Source organism: Prunus persica, chromosome G6, assembly GCF_000346465.2.
Source record: "Prunus persica cultivar Lovell chromosome G6, Prunus_persica_NCBIv2, whole genome shotgun sequence".
NCBI lineage: Eukaryota > Viridiplantae > Streptophyta > Magnoliopsida > Rosales > Rosaceae > Prunus > Prunus persica.
Genome location: NC_034014.1, coordinates 26,679,595 through 26,693,744, shown reverse-complemented (window position 1 = coordinate 26,693,744; position 14,150 = coordinate 26,679,595). Strand labels below are relative to the sequence as shown.

The following is a 14,150-nucleotide window of genomic DNA, read 5'->3' as shown; positions in this document are numbered from 1 at the left end:
CAGTTCTTAAGAGCAACAACGTCGAGGCCTCGTCCAGCATGGAATATCTGAAATCTGTTTCAAAAATGGACAAAAATAATAAATTAAATTTCTTGCATAATTTTTTAGGGCCCCAAATTCTTCTATGTGTATATATATTGAAATGTTGTATATTGTTGACACAAAGATGTTTTCTCGTTGTGTTGGTTTGCGAGGCTTCCAATGCGGCTTCAAAACCTGCTATGTGCATCATAGTTTTAGGTTTTTTACTTTTTTACTTTTTTACTTTTTATTTTTTATCTTTTTTTATAAAAACAATTATTGTATGACATTATGTAATGGTGTAAGTTTGTATTAGCTTATGTGAGATCTCAGTTTAAATTTCGCACAATACCTTCAAAATTTCAAGACCAGCCTTGATAGGCATAGGCAGAGTCAATAAAAGCCCACAAGGATCAGCTGACCCTTCTGAAGTTCCTTAAATAACCTTTTTCTTTTTATTATTTATATTTACCCTTTGTTTATAATTTATTCTTAAAATCTGACTCTTCTGACTGAAGTTCCGCAAGTTGTTATAACTCTCTTTTTTTGTTTTCTTTACTTCTTTTAATAACTTAAGAATTACTAACCCAAAACAACTTCTTCTTTTTTTTTTTTTTTATGATTTCTTTATTATCTCAAATTAAGAACAATAATGTTTATATGATTTCTTTATTATCTGAACTATGAAATTTGATATTATTGATAATGAAGTGGTTATGAAAATATTTCAAGAGATAAACGATTGTGAATATATTAGAATGACATATATGAGTTATTACTAAAGACTTTGTATTATTAGATAAATTTATCTTGTTTTGCAATGATTCTATTATTTGAGGTTGACCCTCCTTGATTAATTTTCTGGCTCTGCCCTTGCTGATAGGTCCCAATCACAAGTGGTTCTGTTCCTGTGGAACCATACCAAGGGAGGAAACTCAAAGAGAACCTTCTTCTGCTGTGTAGTTTGGATAACGGGTGCTTGTTTATAGAAAAATATTATCTCTTCCGCTCAATATATTATTTGAGAATATCATGGTACGGGTAATGCGTTTTTCCTCCTCAAATTGAATACATAGAAAATGGAGAACAAAATATGGATTAGAGATGAGAATATACCAACTTTTCGACACACACTTGGAGAAACGACAGGCTTGCTGCGAGCTCTGGAGCACCAGCATCACCCCCCACCCTTCCGTGAGTATTTTGTTTTCTAATTTGGGTATAATTAGTATGACATTTTCATTATTTTTCTTTTCATTTATTTCCGTTTGTTTTTTATTTAATTTTTTGGTTTAAAAAGATGATTGATACGTGCTGTAAGAAGCAAAGCGAGAAGAAGTTCACTAGCAATGTTGTTTTGTCCACTAGCGGGAAGAATTTTTTGGTTACGCTACGTTACTGTGACTTGTTTTGTTCACTAATATCAAATTAGAGGCTTCAATCATTTACGTAACATCTGAGCATAAATTGTTTTGTTCTTCTTGTCTAAATTGTCGATGGTCTACTTTCTTATAGTATTATGAGTTCCCCATTTGTTAATGCGTTTTCCTACAGGGTCTTTTGGCTGTATAGCTGTTTGATTGGTTCATGAGTTGGCTTTTAATAATCTTGAACACGTCAGAAATCTAGATAATCTGTGGGAATTATAAAATAAAAATTATCAAGCCACATTGTAAGGCATCTAATTGGAGCTGTCAAGATAAGATACTTGTCCCAAAAACAATATGGACTTTGATCTGACATAGGCCCCTTGTCCTCTGACTATTTGCTATCGGGCATCAATTCTGCTGTTCCAAATCCAGTACGTTTAACATGCTGACTGTGTCAATGAGTCATTGGCGTGGCTTGCATTGATACATGGTTTGAATAGATGAGTTTCTTTGGTTGGATATGTTGATATGCGATTCAAATTGATAGTCTGATAACATAATATGTTAGATTTTTCAAAATTCGAAAATATCACTTAGACACGAATCAAAGGGATTTCCATGGAGGTCTTTAGTTTAATTTGTTGACACTTGTTTTTTTAAGTAACTTAGCCTCCATGATAGGGATGTGGAAATCCTACGCAGAAAACACGCAATGGTGGCATCTGATTAACTTGGATGTCGAAATCCATTTTGTTATTGTAATGATGACTTCAGGGTTACACAGTTTCGTTTGCACTTGGGTCATTCTGCTTATAATTATCTGATTGAATCTTTAGTTTAAGATTTTCAAGTCCATTATTGTCCTGCTTACCCTTCAACCACAGCCACAATTTCAAAGCCTCTGCTTTATATATTAATCTATTAACTATATTATTTAAACCAGTTTATCAATTTTTTGTTGCACCCCCGTGAAGCCAAACTTGCATAAACCTCCCACCCACCTCACTAGTGATTCTCTCCCAGATATACATGGTGTCGTGACCCCATAGATAAAACAGTTGCATTACATAATATACCAACTTAGCTCTCACTTGGCCTAAATTTTCGACCAAGTTCATTATAGGCTGATTAGTCAGGGCTTCAATTATTGGCTAATCACCTTTTTTAGTGGAGTTGGGACTAAGTGCATGCTTTGCTTTGCTAGATTAACATAAACCCTTTTTTCGTCAATTGCTTTGCTTAATTACTCCACTCCATGGCTTGTTAGGGTTGTTTGGTTGGGAGGCACTTGTAACTAAAGTAAAGAAATTAACTCCTTTTATTGGTTTTTGTAGACTTGTCGTTTTATGTCCAAAGAGAATTCCAATCAAGTAAACGCAATGTTGAAACCTACATATCAGAGTCTTTGGAAGTGAAACATCTCTGAAAATGACTTTCACCTTCATCTCACTTTCTTTTTGGTGTTTAATGCGAAATATCTTTCGTATGGTTAGACAATAAAGAAAAAGGTGAACCCTAGCTTTCCTCTACATCATAATCTATGGTGCTTTTCTGGACATTTCTTTTGGTTTCTCACATCATTATTTATTTGGTTTCTCACATCAGATCACATGCCATTTCAGTTTGATTGAACTTTAAACAGAATTATTAGGCTGGTGTCACATTTTTTGGATGCGTCAAGCAAACCATCTATCCTTCCTCCTCACGAAACTGAAAGCACAAAAAAATATAAAAAATTCGATGCGTTGAGAGAATAATTGACTAGAAAGTAGACCATAAGAAACCAACGTAGTGAATGAATCGAAGGAAGCACTAAAGCAAAGCATGGCACCTTTTTTTGACTAGTGCGCACCTTACCTGATTACCATTTGGCTACCATTTTCATTCCCTAATATGCTTAGATTTGCAATATTTGTTTGATATTTTTCCTCTCATTTGTTTGGAATATCAACCACCTCCATCTTACATTTACCCCAACCAAAAATATTATTTAATTATCTTTCTCAGTTATTTAATATTAATATTAAATAATTGAGAGAACCATTTTAATGGCATTCCTCCATGTAAGGAATCATCCAAGGCTCATGTGGGGACTATGATGACTAACAGATACTAAATATAAAAAGATATTTTGAGTTCAATTCCTTTTTGAGAGAAGCATTTTGTTTTACTCTATGTTGTCAAATTAGGATATAAAAATATTTACCAATCAATTAAATTCTTATAATCTAGACTAATTCTAAAATATCTTATCTATTCATGTATGAAAAGTGTTAAAAATTCACGACTCTTTTGAGGACATGTAAGTTCTCAATATCGATATGTACAATTTAAAATTAACAATTTGACAATATAGTGTGTGATGGATTAAAAATGCATTCAATACAAATATATCTTGAATTTGATCCATTTGGGCTTGAAACAGTTGTTGACAGGACGTGTGTTGCAATGTGATTGAAGAAGGAAAAGCACATCCCCCATATTTTTGCAAAAACAATAAGTGACGTTAGGGTGCAGCATAATTTGAAGATGGAAGACGAGTCATAATTGGAATGTGCAGCAGTAAACCGGATAGATTCATCTCACCAAATAACAATACACATAGGGCTTGGTTGGTCTCTCAACTCAAATGGCCATTTACTTATTTTAAGCTTTTCAACCCTTTTTCCTTTTTACCACCATAGGATATTAGTTGTAAAATTTTAAACGCGATTACGAAACTAATTAAGCTAATTAACAACAAACCAACACGTCCAGCTATATAAACCCCTCTCCGCCTTCCCCTCTATTAGCTCCACTACTCTCTCTCTCTCCAACCTTCCCATATTTTCTCTGTCTCACAACCAAAACTCCTGCATTTTCGGAATCTTCAGAAACCAACACACACAGAGGCAGCCAAAAAAATATGCAGGGATTAATAGGGAGAAGGGTATTATCTGGAACAGCACAATCCCTGCTAAGGCAGCGCTGCTTCTCTCAGGTGGCCCAAAGCGAAGTTCTCCCAGACAATGGCGTCGCTACTCCGAAAATGCCCCTCTTCGATTACACCCCTCCTCCCTACACCGGCCCCACCGCCGACGAGATCTTGGCCCAGCGCAAGGAGTATCTCAGCCCTTCGATGTTCTACTTCTACAACAAACCAGTAACCCCTCGCGCACCTGATTCCACCTCCTCGTCCTTCAATTTCATCACATGTTTCACGTGCTTAATTTTTTTTTTTTTGGGTGTTTGCAGCTAAACATAGTGGACGGGAAGAGGCAGTACTTGTTCGACGAAAGCGGGCGGAGGTATTTGGACGGTTTCGGAGGGATTGCTACGGTGAGCTGCGGACACTGCCACCCCGATGTGGTGGAGGCCATAGTTAACCAAACCAAGCGCATCCAACACTCCACCATCCTCTACCTCAATCACGCCATCGGCGATTTCGCTCAGGCGCTCGCCTCCAAGTTGCCCGCCAATCTCAAGGTCCCTACCCAACTCATTCTTTAATACTGGATTGAGGATCAGACGGTCCCCATTTTTTTGATTTTGAATTAAGTGATAATAGCTAAGCAACTTTGTGAAGAATTGTCATTTTCAGTGACGAGTGATGCTATCTTTTGTTGTTATGCGTCGAGAGATCATCATGAATTTTGTTTTTGTTTTTAAAATTTTTTTTGTTAGGTGGTGTTTTTTACAAACTCGGGGACGGAAGCGAACGAGTTGGCGATGTTGATAGCGAGGTTGTACACGGGGAGCCATGACATTATCTCGTTGAGAAACGCTTATCATGGCAACGCAGCTGGCACCATGGGGGCCACCGCTCAGGGCAACTGGAAATTCAATGTCATCCAGGTTATTTTCTTTTATATAAAGTGGTATAAGAATGTGGTATATAAATGTGATAAAAGTAGCATTATTCTATCATATTTTTTACTACTTCACTCTCAATATTTTTCTTTTTCTAAAGAAAGAAATTTTATTTATTTATAAAATAAGTTTTAATTAGCTGAAACATTAAGTTAACTAGAGTTGCAGTCTTGATCTCTTGGACTACAGGGGTCCAAGAAATTTGTGGTCACTCACCATTGAAACATCTTGGATTATCACAATCTCTTGGATTCTTGTGGTCTAAGAGATCGAAAATGACTAGAGTTAATCTTTTTTTATAAAAATGCGATAGAATTTTATTAGATAAGCAAGAAGAAAAAGTTACAAATGACCGACGTCATCCAATAAGAATATAGCAACCAGAGTAAACCTTCCCCATTCATATCTAGCATTATTTTTGCTTTAGATATAATTTAACTTGGTCAATTGTATTAATTGATTAGAGCACCATTAGTGATGCTAATTGATGAGAGGTTAAAGTTTGTGACAATTTAATTTAGTAGCTCCATTCTATGAATCTACACATGGTCTTGTGGAATACAGCATGAAAATAATAACAATGTATTTTCATTGATGATCAGGTATAAGGTAAAGAGCCCCATGATATGATAGGATATATATGGACAGCACCTAATGTCAGCCGAATTGGATACTTTAATCATACCCAAATTGAACCCACTACTATATAAAATTAATAGGGCCAAACGATAAGGATGTCCAAATCAATGCTTTATGAAAATAAAATATTTTCCTCTATTATTATTATTATTTTATTTTGGGATGGGGCAGGCTTAGATCATTTGGGGTCAATTTCTATACTGAGAAAAAAGTGGACCGCCCATAAGCAAATCGTTTTTCAACTACATACTGGTGAATGAAAAACGTGACACATACTTACATTTTATTTAATATCATGTTAAATTATGGCACATATTTATAGGATCTGATTTAATAGCAAAAACGTGACTCTATTATTGACACACCAAAATAATTTATTAGGATGTCCAAAGAGAAAGTTAGGTGTTCAAACCAAAACTCAATAATTTGTTAGATTAAGTGAGAGAAGGAGACATACGCAAGTTTGGTGTGCATTCTTAAAACTCTTTTGCTTCTCCAACAAAGATATTAGATGCTTTTTTTTTAAGACCTCAAGTTCAGTGAAGTTCTATTTCTGAGACGTGCAATGAAGAGGAGTAGAAAACCCACTGCATTTCATTTGTCCAATTCTAATTCCATGAATGAGAAGTAAAGAGGTGCATATCAATTATAACTAGAAATGAATTTTCACAGAGATTTTTAATTCATAAAAAGAAAATACCTTATGCACGTATTACTTAACTGCTAATAAATTGATAAGCTTTACTTGCACCATATATCTCAATGAATGGAGGACTTGCTGTTGTATTTTTCTCTTGCAATTGTATGGAGTTTGCTAACATTCATATTATGTGGGTTTGACCTACAGAGCGGAGTTCATCATGCCGTAAACCCGGACCCATACAGAGGAGTTTTTGGTGCAGATGGAGAGAAGTATGCCAATGATGTTCAAGATCTCATAGACTTTGGAACCTCAGGTCATGTTGCTGGTTTTATGTGTGAAGCCATACAGGTATGTCATCCCCTTCTTACTCAAATTATCACTAACCATTTTATTATTACTTGATGCTCTCCTTCCGTACCCTTCTTAACTTCTTATTTATGGAACAGGGCTCTCCTTCCATACCCTTCTTAACTTCTTATTTATGGAACAGGGAGTAGGTGGAATTGTAGAATTGGCTCAAGGTTACTTGCCAGCCGTTTATAATAGTGTGAAGAAAGCAGGAGGCCTTTTCATTGCTGATGAGGTCCAGTGTGGTTTTGCTCGCACAGGAAGCAACTTCTGGGGATTTGAGGGCCATGGTGTTGTGCCTGACATTGTAACAATGGCCAAGGTTAACCAACTTAATCTCATCATTCTTTTCTTCCACCCCATGCAATATAATATCTTGCCTATGCTTATTTGAGCTGTATGGTATCAGAAGCCCCTTTTTCTTTGTTTGACTTGTTCTTTCTCTGGCTTCTGCAGGGTATTGGAAATGGCATTCCTCTTGGTGCTGTTGTAACCACTCCTGAGGTTGCAGAGGTCCTGACTCGCCGCAATTACTTCAACACCTTCGGTGGGAATCCAGTATGTACAGCCGCGGGACTTGCTGTTCTAAAAGTGATTGAGAAAGAAAAGCTTCAGGATAATGCTTTCGTCGTGGGATCATATCTGAAAGAAAGACTCAATGCCCTCAAGGATAAATATGAACGTAAACTCTCTTACTACTGCTTTTCTGTTTATGCATTAAGCAATATTTGGCTCTAGAGTTGGAATATATATCACAAATTATCTTTATCTCAACCTCTGGCGACCGTTGCTTACCCAGTTATTGGGGATGTGAGGGGAAGGGGATTAATGCTTGGAGTTGAGCTAGTCACTGATCGTGAGCTGAAGACACCTGCAAAGGCTGAAACTGTACATATAATGGAAAAGATGAAAGGTGTGTTACTTTGTGTTAACTTCTCAACCCAACACCGCCCCCCCCCCACTCCCTCGTCCTCCTCAGTGCTTTAATGTTATATGATCTACTAATTCATCTTTATTATTAGATTTGGGAGTGTTGATTGGCAAAGGCGGCTTCTATGGAAATGTTTTCAGAATCACACCTCCTCTGTGCTTCACCAAGGATGATGCAGGTATAGCTCTTTTTCAACCAGCTTTCTTCTTCTTCTTTTTGTCCTACCAGTTCTAGTACCAATTGGGTTGCGTTTTTTTTTTTTTTTTTTTTGCTGCAGATTTTCTTGTGGATGCAATGGACTACACAATATCTAAGATTTGAAGCCTCAAGTCTAATTGTACATAAGGTGTCTAATTATCGTTCACCAATTGGTCTAAGCACCGTTGTACTGTTATCTTCTGAAAAGAAAAAAAATTATCAATATATATAGGTTTGTGCTTCAATAATTCACTGTGATCCTGAAAAACGAAGGGTCAACAACTCGTTGTCTCTCACTCAGATACCCTTGCTATGTTTACTTCTTATGATCTTATAAATATTTTATGGGTGTCTCTCTCTGTTTAAATATTATGCATATGTTACAATTTTAGCTTATGTAAATTGCGTCACCAATTTTCGAAGTTTTGAGATTTGTATTTACTATCAAATTAAAATGTTTAAATTTAAAACAAAAAACAAAAAAACAAAGAAATTATTTTTAAAAAATTGTGATTGAAACTTCTACTCTGATGCAAGCTTTGCACATTCAGGTTTCCAAAATGAATAATGTTAGTGAATGGCTCTCGTTAGAGATGTGGTCAAGAGAATAGTATTTTCAAATCCAATTTCAGTTATGCAAATACAAGCTTAGATAACTATGTTGATATTGAAATTAAAGACAATTTCCTGACCTTTTCCGTCGGCCAAGGGACAACCGTGGTGCATCAGCGCCGAAGTTTCGGTAGAGCATAACTTTGCTGTTAATCATTATCAGAAGAAGAAGAAACAAAACTGATGTGAGCTTGGGACTAAAATATATTCATCTTCCCGCTGTACTTGAAAATGAAATGGAAACTCCAAAAAACAATTAGACAAAATTGTGTGAAGGCTGGCTCTCCAAGGGGAACCATTGAAATCAACAACCAAAGCGTTGACATCATATTTTATTTTGGATTTGTGATCCCTCATGATCTTTATCCATAGCTGACTTGTATAAGGTGGTGCAATTACTAATTTGCCTTGTATATAACGGCAGTTTTTTCCTGAAGTTTCCGTTGCAAACAAGGAGCAAGTAGCTGACTATGGTATGCTATAAAAGTCCATTGCCGTAAGTTCGTTCAATTCCTGTTTTGTACAACCATGGCATGCACTTCATTATCAATTCCTACCTCTCCGGCTAACTCAACCAAAAGAACAAACCCCATCTTCAAAGACCACGTTCCCATCCGCAGGTCTTGTTCAGATCATAACCATCTTTGTTCTTACACCAATCGTATTCGTGCCGCATCATCAACACAACCAAACAACAGCCGTTCCATAGGAATTTTCCCTTTTAAAATTTCAAGTTCCCTTGTCCCAAATTGTCTTGGCTCATTTTTGTTTGGTCCGTATAAGCCTATGGACGTGGTGGAAAAGAACATGAACATGAATATGGTGGAGAAGTCTGGGGAGAGTACTGGTAATGAAGGAGAGGAGATAAAGAGAGCTAATTGGATGGAGTGGCTTGTGGAACTCAGAAGTAAGTGGAGCAATATATGGCAGCAAAAACAGGTTGAGGATGAGGAGGAAGACAACAATAATGGAGAGGAGGGTTGCTGTGCAGAGGGTTGTAGTTTAGAAGAAAAGAATGGAGAAAAGGGATACAAATCATATGATCCTGAATCTTTCTCAAGATTTTTGGTTAGAGTTCCATGGTCTGAAACCAAGCTATTTTCTAAACTAGCTTTCTTGTGCAACATGGTTTATGTGATACCAGAGATCAAGGTATGTTTGACTGTTTTTAGCATATATAGATTTACAGTTATAGTTTATAGCCAGACAAAAGTTTAGGTATTTCTAGCATGAGAAGTAAATTCACACTACAATGCGCAGGGTGAGGTTTTGCAGAGATATTATGACCTACAATTTGTAACATCTTCATTCGAAAAGAAAGCCGAGGCAGCTGCTTACATGGAAGCTTCAACAATGACAGTAGTGGTAGCAGCAAACGAAAGTGAAAAACATGAGACAACGAAGGACTTTCGAGCAAGCCAGCATTCCTCACCATGTGAATGGCTTGTTTGTGATGACTCTAGTACTTTTACTCGCTGCTTTGTGGTTCAGGTAACTTCTAATAAGTCATTAACTGATCTGCCTTTGTAGAATTCACATGGCACATTAATCTCGTTGTTTTTCACCCAAGAAGATATTTGTGCAATTCTTGACTTGCAGGGACTAGACTCCCATGCATCTTGGCAGGCATACCTCTTATTCGAACCGACTAAATTTGAGGTAAAGCATAGAGAGTAGTGTTATTAGATACATAACTCTTGTTTTGAAAGGGAAGAAAATAAGAAATTAGCCATGGATAATCTAGGCCTAGCTAATAACATCCTTGTGTAGGGGACAAATGTACTTGTTCACAGAGGAATCTATGAAGCAGCAGAGGCAATGTACGAGCAATTCATGCCAGAAATTTTAGACCACTTAGAAAGAAAGGGGGAGCAAGCGAAGTTTCAATTTACCGGCCATTGCATTGGAGGAAGCATTGCTCTTCTAGTCCACTTGATGCTACTAACTAGGAACCTTGTCAAGCCCTCCACTCTTCGGCCAGTTGTCACGTTCGGCTCACCATTTGTGTTCTGCAAAGGGCACAAAATATTTGAGCAGCTGAGTTTGGATGAGAGTGATCACATCCATTGTGTGATGATGCACAGAGATATTGTCCCTAGAGCGTTCTCTTCCAACTACAATAACCAAGTGATTACACTCCTAAGGCGTTTAAATGGTTCATTTCAAACACACCCTTGTCTAATTAAAAGTGTAAGTACCATCCCTAAAATTCATAAAACATCCAAAAAAACACTTATATTGGTTAATTTGGATTTAAAACATGAGCTGTCACTGCTTCTAATGTCTTTTTTTCTTGTGCAGAAACGTTTGTACTCGCCAATGGGCAATCTATTCATTCTCCAACCTGATGAAAAGTCATCTCCTCCACACCCTCTGCTCCCTCCGGGGAGTGCCCTCTATGTTTTGAACAAAACACAGTGTGGGTCCTCTTCAGGTGTCTTGATGGCCTTCTTGAATTCCCCACATCCACTAGAAACCTTTAGTGACCCTGCAGCTTATGGTTCAGAAGGTACAATCTTACGGGACCATGACTCTTGCAACTATCTAAAGGCTATGAATATGGTTCTAAGGCAACACACAAGGATGGTTGTGAGGAAAGTGAGGAAGCAAAGGAATCTCTTGTGGCCGATCCTTACTTCACCATCTCCACACTCATGGAATGATGAAGATAAAAGTGACCTGTAGAGAACCAAATTGGTAACACGGGAATGATACTGATAGGAACTTAATTGTTTTTTTTCTCTTTCGATTTCTGACGTATAAATGTAGAGGATGTTCTTAAGAAATTTATGACTCGCTGATTCTCTCCGTTTTAAACAACCACCAAATCCGGTTCATGAGATATTATTAATATATAGATTCTAATCTATTCACATTAGTTATTGATTAAATTTACAATCATTTAACCAATAAAATCGTTACAATAAGTTTTTTTTTTTTTGGACGAATTACAATAAGATTTAATCTTGATATAGCTAGCAATATTAAAATAATCAGTCCCGATCTCTTGGACCACGGGAGTCTAAGAGATTGTGATCACTCACTGTTGGATATTAATCAAATGGTTTTAAAAAGTTTCTTAAAAAGAGTGCAAGAGTGAGTGAACAGTTGAATTTACATCCAATGATGAGTGACCACAAATCTCTTGGACCCCTGTAGTACAAGAGATCAAAAATTTTAGTTGGATATTAATCAAATAGTTTTAAAAAGTTTCTTAAAAAGAGTGCAAGAGTGAGTGAACCGTTGAATTTACATCCAATGGTGAGTAACCACAAATCTCTTAGACCCATGTAGTCCAAGAGATCAGAACTTTTAAAATGATATCATTGTTAAAAAGGTAATGCCAATTTGTTCAATCTGGACATAATTTTAGAATACTTTAATTTGGGAAAAACCAATTAGTCGAATTCTATATAAATAGTGTACTCTTATTCTCCTCCAACCTAATAAAATTACTTGATTTAATTAAGGGAGATTCACTATTATACCCAATATAGGGGCCCAAATTATAAAAATACCTCATATGAAATGGACTTTAGAAACACACTCAAAACTCATTTACAACATAACAAAAAAGCTTTTAACTTCTTATAAATTACAAAATTGCCATCAATTTCTTAAAACAAGCTCAACCCCAAAATCTTATAAAAATACCCAAAACACTCAATAGGGCATCAAAGTAATTTAATAATCAATATTAAATTCAATAAGGTCAACTGTCATTTTTTGGGTTTTTTTTGGGTTTGTTTATAGAAGTTCAATTGTGTAGGGTTTATTTATAATATTAGTGCTAAGAATGGATATATCACTAAATATCTGTATAAATAATTGTCCTACATTTCCGAAACTCGCAACCAAAAACTCCAATCACATTGCTCGATTCTTGGAAGTTGAATTTTGTTGGAGAACAAACAAGTCTTTATGGTGTGTTCAACTCCCCCATAGAAGCTCAAACTTTATGGTGTGTTCAAATACAGATGTTATATCACATGTACTCAAGATGTTTATAACAACCAATACTTGAACCTCCACAAGAATCAATAGGAGAATTATTATTTAAAAGAAAATGTATTACAATAAACAATTGGCCTTCAAAATAACTTTAATGTTGTTTGACCTTCAAAATAACTAATTGACTCCAATATCTTATAGTAGTTGGTCAGAACAAATGAATATACATGCTTAGATATTAAGCATATCACTCGTCCCAAATGAGCATAATTTAAACATGTGAAGTAATTTTGCATTTTGCAAGTTTATATATTGTTGTTTGATTAAGAGATATGGTAGTTACAATAGTTTCAAATTTAAATAGCAAATGTGCTTGAATAACGCAATCCTACTAAAATCATATTTTCTGCTGAAATATCTAATTCACGACTGATACATGACATAAATTAGTTGATTTGGCTCATACATAGAAAACTTGTTCTACAAAATTGTAGCATGTAACCTATGTGCAATTTCAAAAATTCCAAGTGAAATTTTAAACAAACTAGTAGATCCAATTTAACCCTTTTTCTTTTTGTTCAATAGGATTGGATTTGATGTTTGAAAAACTAGTAGATCCAAAATGGTACCATCTGTTGTCGGCTTTTAAGGATTGAAACCTACTAAAAACAAACCATCCAATCGCATATCATTGAGAGATTTGAATCCAAGTCAAAGCAAAACCCAAACGACCAGAACAACTCAAAGCAGAAACTCAAACAAAGTACTTAAAACCAATCTAATTCGACCTTGACTTAGGTTGTGAAGCATTAAACTCAAGTGTAATTGATGTTCAAAAATATTCTGAAAATATAGTAATAAGTTTTAAATAGTGAATACTCTTCAAATTACATAAAAATTTAGAGCCACTTTTTATAAGGGAAGCATAAATTCATCATCCTCGAGTTTTTTTTTTTTTTTTTCAAATTAAAGAGAGAGAGAAAATCATTGAAGAAACATTGGAACATAGATTACAAACATCAACAATTGACTTAATTTAAAAATTAAAAAAAACAAGTGAGTCCTAAGTGGCCTCATTAAAACCTCGCCATAAAAAACACATAAATAAGGAAATTCTGGTTGAGAAAAAAGACAGGGATATATCGAACTCTCTTATATATGAAAGTACTTATTCTTATTTCTTTCATATGTTAGCCATCCCAAATCTTTAATATACTCTTAGATTACACAACAACAACAACAACAACAACAAAAATGAAAACTTTTTGCATTTATTACTTGGGTGTGGTAGTAGCAAGTAATTAGTTTCATCTATATAGGGTTGTAGGGTGCTCAAATAATCTGCAACCAGTTGTACTCTTTGTGCAGAATTGGGGTTTCGTCAAGGAGCTAGCATAGCATGCATGTTGATTTTCTAAAAGTTCATGAATCAGTAATGGAGCCAATTGGTTCAATCATAAACAAAAATTAATGCATGCAATGCAATATCCAACAAAAATAATGAAACACATGAGAGAAGTTATAATTAAGTTGCAAAGATTTAAATAAATATATAATAAAAATACGAACTGACAATAATAAACAACGC

At 35.6% G+C, this 14,150-nt stretch overlaps 2 protein-coding genes across 3 annotated transcripts; both read left to right on the top strand.

The window, feature by feature from the left end:
• LOC18774891 (alanine--glyoxylate aminotransferase 2 homolog 2, mitochondrial) lies at positions 3,906–8,371 on the top strand. The gene is made up of 9 exons (XM_007207375.2): positions 3,906–4,533; positions 4,626–4,856; positions 5,055–5,225; positions 6,727–6,870; positions 7,013–7,192; positions 7,327–7,552; positions 7,670–7,783; positions 7,893–7,979; positions 8,079–8,371. The coding sequence occupies exons 1-9, from the start codon at positions 4,297–4,299 to the stop codon at positions 8,120–8,122; spliced, it is 1,434 nt and encodes a 477-aa protein (XP_007207437.1). The 5' UTR covers positions 3,906–4,296; the 3' UTR covers positions 8,123–8,371.
• On the top strand, positions 8,467–11,489 carry LOC18774413. 2 transcript variants are annotated; one of them, XM_020566335.1, is made up of 5 exons: positions 8,467–9,763; positions 9,872–10,102; positions 10,211–10,270; positions 10,382–10,801; positions 10,913–11,489. In XM_020566335.1, exons 1-5 carry the CDS (start codon positions 9,140–9,142, stop codon positions 11,294–11,296), a joined length of 1,719 nt encoding a protein of 572 aa, XP_020421924.1. In that variant the 5' UTR covers positions 8,467–9,139; the 3' UTR covers positions 11,297–11,489. The 2 variants fall into 2 exon arrangements, with proteins under 2 accessions (XP_020421924.1, XP_020421923.1); XM_020566334.1 differs by having other exon boundaries at positions 10,382–11,489.

What these genes read in the sequence shown, in the direction of transcription:
- LOC18774413 (XM_020566334.1), top strand. Translation starts at nt 9,140, where the DNA reads ATGGCATGCACTTCATTATCAATTCCTACCTCTCCGGCTAACTCAACC. An exon ending in ATGTGATACCAGAGATCAAG is followed by an intron (nt 9,764 to 9,871) that starts GTATGTTTGACT and finishes TACAATGCGCAG; the next exon opens with GGTGAGGTTTTGCAGAGATA. An exon ending in TCGAACCGACTAAATTTGAG is followed by an intron (nt 10,271 to 10,381) that starts GTAAAGCATAGA and finishes ATCCTTGTGTAG; the next exon opens with GGGACAAATGTACTTGTTCA.
- LOC18774891 (XM_007207375.2), top strand. Translation starts at nt 4,297, where the DNA reads ATGCAGGGATTAATAGGGAGAAGGGTATTATCTGGAACAGCACAATCC. An exon ending in TTATGTGTGAAGCCATACAG is followed by an intron (nt 6,871 to 7,012) that starts GTATGTCATCCC and finishes TTTATGGAACAG; the next exon opens with GGAGTAGGTGGAATTGTAGA. An exon ending in CTTCACCAAGGATGATGCAG is followed by an intron (nt 7,980 to 8,078) that starts GTATAGCTCTTT and finishes TTTTTGCTGCAG; the next exon opens with ATTTTCTTGTGGATGCAATG.